Source organism: Micromys minutus, assembly GCF_963924665.1.
Source record: "Micromys minutus genome assembly, chromosome: 3".
In the NCBI taxonomy this organism is placed as follows: domain Eukaryota; kingdom Metazoa; phylum Chordata; class Mammalia; order Rodentia; family Muridae; genus Micromys; species Micromys minutus.
Genome location: NC_137972.1, coordinates 89,396,960 through 89,400,584, shown reverse-complemented (window position 1 = coordinate 89,400,584; position 3,625 = coordinate 89,396,960). Strand labels below are relative to the sequence as shown.

Below are 3,625 nucleotides of genomic sequence, written 5' to 3'. Positions count from 1 at the left end.
TTCTTGTCCCTCACAGCCTCCAAGACCTGTTTCTGAGAACCTCTAGCCTTCTCTTTGCAAAGCTAAGAGAATGAGAAGAGCCCGTCCCTCCTTTGGTGAGAAGGAGACCGGTGGGGGAAGGAAAGGGGCAGGGAGCAATGAGAGAGCCGATTGAAAAGATGGAATCAACAGCTCTTCTCTAAGGCCAGAAAAGCCAACGTGTGTCAGAGGCCAGGAGCACGCGTGGCTTAGAGCCACAGATAGACAACCTGCACCCAGACAGGGGCTTGCTTCCAGCACTTGCGGCCACTGTAGATGACATTACTGGGGGATAATTGAGGCAATGTGCAAGCCTCTGCCTCATGACAAGGACCAGGTTTAAACAAAGGGGGAGCCTGTTCCCTTCATCCACCTAACATGGGGTTTCTGGCAAGGTTTTTGTTTGTTTGTTTGTGTTTTAGGGTTTTTTTTGGTTTTGTTTTTGTTTTTTAGAAAAGCCAGCATAAAGCACTTTTATTGCAGTAATAAACCTTGAACCGCATATGTAGTGCAGAGGGCAGGGGACGAAAGCTTTCTCTCACCAAATCACTACACAGGACAGCAGAGGGTGAGAAGGAACTGGAGGAGGAAAAGCCAGGAAGCAGAGATCAGCAGAGAGAGCCAAGCATCAAAACCCAGGAGATGTTGAAGCTGTGCTGACCAGCATCATTTCTTAGAGAGCACTCAGGGATTTGTCACCGTGGCCGGGCATCCATTGCGTGGTGAGTCTACAAACAGCACCTTCAGCTTAAACTTTCCACCCAAGTTCTTAAAATTTAGGAAGTGGAGCTTAGATAGTTACACGATTACAGAAGTCCAGAAAATCCAATAGAAAAACCATAGGATGAAAAACAAATTAAGCCAGGTCACAGAGAAGGCTTCAGAGGTCCCTGCTGCCCCGGGGACAGATGTCCTAGTGTCCACACAGCAGTGACGGGACCTGCTTCTGAAGGCAGCCATTTTGGAAGACGGGAGGACTGTTGGAAGGGAAGGCTTTCTCCCTCCCTTCCCACTTCGGTTTGGGCAGGGCTTTCAGTTTAACAGGACCCCCTCACTGGAGAAGGGTCCAGCCCCCAACAGCAGCTCGAATCTGCCATGGCTCTGCAGCAAGCAGCAGACTGTCTTAATCATCGAAAAATAAAAATAAAATAAAATAAAATAAAATAAAATAAAAATTCTTGCAAATCCCACCCTCAACACCAATTCCTAATCTGAAGCTAACCCGTTGCTTGTGCTGTTCACACTTGACAATATACTTCATCAGAAACTTAGAGATCTGAAAGACAGAAACTGAGTCTTCACCCCAAAACAAAGTAACCTGAGGTTTATAGTTTAGGTCAAAACACTTACAGAAGGGGGAAGGGGACATAGAAGCGTCCGAAGCAACACATTCAGTTGGGTAGGTATCTATTCAAAGAGTGATGGGGCATCAGGAAAGCTCCCCGTGGATTCACGTGCACCTATCTTGAGGTACCAGATTCCTCCGTGGCAGATCCACGTGCAGAGCTGAGGGACGAGGACACTTCTGTCATTCGAGTTTTAGAAGCTCCACATCAAAAACAAGAGTAGCATTTGGTGGGATGACGCCTGGGTGCCCAGTGGCTCCATAGGCATAGTCTGGGGAGATTATCAGCTTGGCTCTCTGACCCACACTCATCTGGGCTACCCCTTCTTCCCAGCCTCGGATCACCTCCTGCCTGCCTAGTGTAAACTTAAAAGGCTCGTTTCTGTCCCGAGAGGAGTCAAACTTCTTTCCGTCTTCAAGCATCCCCGTGTAGTGCACCACGCAGGTCTGGCCACGCTTCGGGAAGGTGCGCCCATCTCCGGGAGAGGTGGTTTCCACCTGCACGCCCATGGTGGCGGAGGAGAAGAGGAGAAGCGTGCGGGAAGAGGCGCAAGGTCTTTAATCCCTTTGTAGCTCAGTTTCCTACTGGCTAAAATGAGGAGGAAGTGAGTGGGGTGGGGAGGGAGAAGGGGGAAAAGGAGGGGGGAGGAAGGAAGGGAGGTGTTTTCCCAACCGCTGTCAGAAAGTTTCTGCCGGAAACCCAGGTATAAAGGGAGAAGAACAGAGATCGTCACAAAGGAAGTTCGCGTGTCCAATAGACAGAACAGTTGAGCAGGGAGGGACACTGTGCGAGTCAGAGGTGGGAGGACTCTCAGCGACCTGCAGGCCATAGGGTTCTGGGGTTCCAATCCAGAAGTGCTTCCTGTGTCCCACCAAGCCACAGCCATTTTACCCGAGTCCACGTCTACACATACTGTGCAAGGCCGTTATCACAGCGCTGGGGAGCAGCCTGGGACACAAAGAAGATCCTTAATCTCCATGCTATATCCGTGTTTAGGAAGCCTCCAGCCTCTCTACCCCGGAGCCTTGCTTTCTGACACACTGAACCGGGGCTCGGGTTTAAACTCTGAGCCTGGAGACCCCAGGGTGACTTGGATGCATTCCTTCTCAAAGAGACCCCACTCTGATGCCATACTCAACAGAGCTAGTCCTGACTGGCCTTGATTGTGTGCGGGGGTGGGGGGTGGGGGGAATAGCTTGCAGGGGCCCTGGAGCTGTCCTTTAGTGATGGTTCATTCCGCCATCCCTTCAGAAGCCTGTGACAACTTAGCCAGGGGCCATAGTGAGGCTTGAAACATTAATTGAGAAAATGTCCCTCAGGCTTGCCTAAAGCCCTATTTTATGGGGACATTTTTTTTTTTCCCCAGTTGAGGCTTCCTCCTCTCTGATGACTCTAGCTTATGTCAAGTTGACATAAAACTAGTCAGTACATTGGCATGAAAGTGTATGGTATCTGTGAGTCTTTGATTACAAGGGTGTATGCCTCTGGGCATCTGTGTTTCTGTGTCTGTATGCATAATGATAATCAGACATACAGCTTATTGTGTGCTCAGACTAAGAGTTGTATAGGTATTTACACAGACTTATACACACACACATACACACACACACACACACACACACACACACACACACACAGAAAGGTGCGAATGACTAAGCACAAATTTGTCTATGATAACCATCTGCTTCAGCCCCACGCACAGTGACCCCCTTCCAGCGGGCTGTCAGGGACAATGTCTCACAAAATGAGTTACCTCTCTCTCAGCACTGAGGAGGAGTGGGCTGTACCTGACATCCAGCCCTTACCCAGAGCCTTGGGTAGCTCTTGCATTCTCTCTTCCAACAGGAAAGGACACAGAAGGAACCTGGGCCAGAATCCACCAACCAGATCCTTTCTCCCACAACACGTGACCTGCCTCTGCCAGGGAGAATTCTGGGTAGGCTAGGCTGTCTCTTCACAGTGGATCTCCACAGTTCTCTCCTGTCTGAGTGGCCTCTGACTCACATTGTACTCTCCCAGGGCAGGGCAAATACTAAGTCAGCAAAGGAGTCGGTTCCACTTGTGGATGACACCTACAATGTATTTGCCGTCTCTGTGGGTTCTGTTACCCAGAGAGGTAACACTTGGTGCATAATGAAGCCTGAGGTTTGTATGAGAGTGCTTCCCTCTTTTGTCTTGATGAGAACCCCATGACCCTCGTGGCCAGTGGTCTGGGACACCCATTCCTGTCCAGGACTGGGATTCGTTATACAGGGGGAAAG

The 3,625-nt window shown here is 49.9% G+C and overlaps 1 protein-coding gene across 1 annotated transcript; it reads right to left on the bottom strand.

The window, feature by feature from the left end:
• Positions 1 to 1,546: 1,546 nt before the first annotated feature.
• Positions 1,547 to 1,873, bottom strand: LOC308418442 (peptidyl-prolyl cis-trans isomerase FKBP1A-like; the record flags this gene model as incomplete). The annotated part of the gene is made up of 1 exon (XM_080913817.1): positions 1,547 to 1,873. One exon carries the CDS (start codon positions 1,871 to 1,873, stop codon positions 1,547 to 1,549), a length of 327 nt encoding a protein of 108 aa, XP_080769943.1.
• Between the last annotated feature and the right edge of the window lie 1,752 nt (positions 1,874 to 3,625).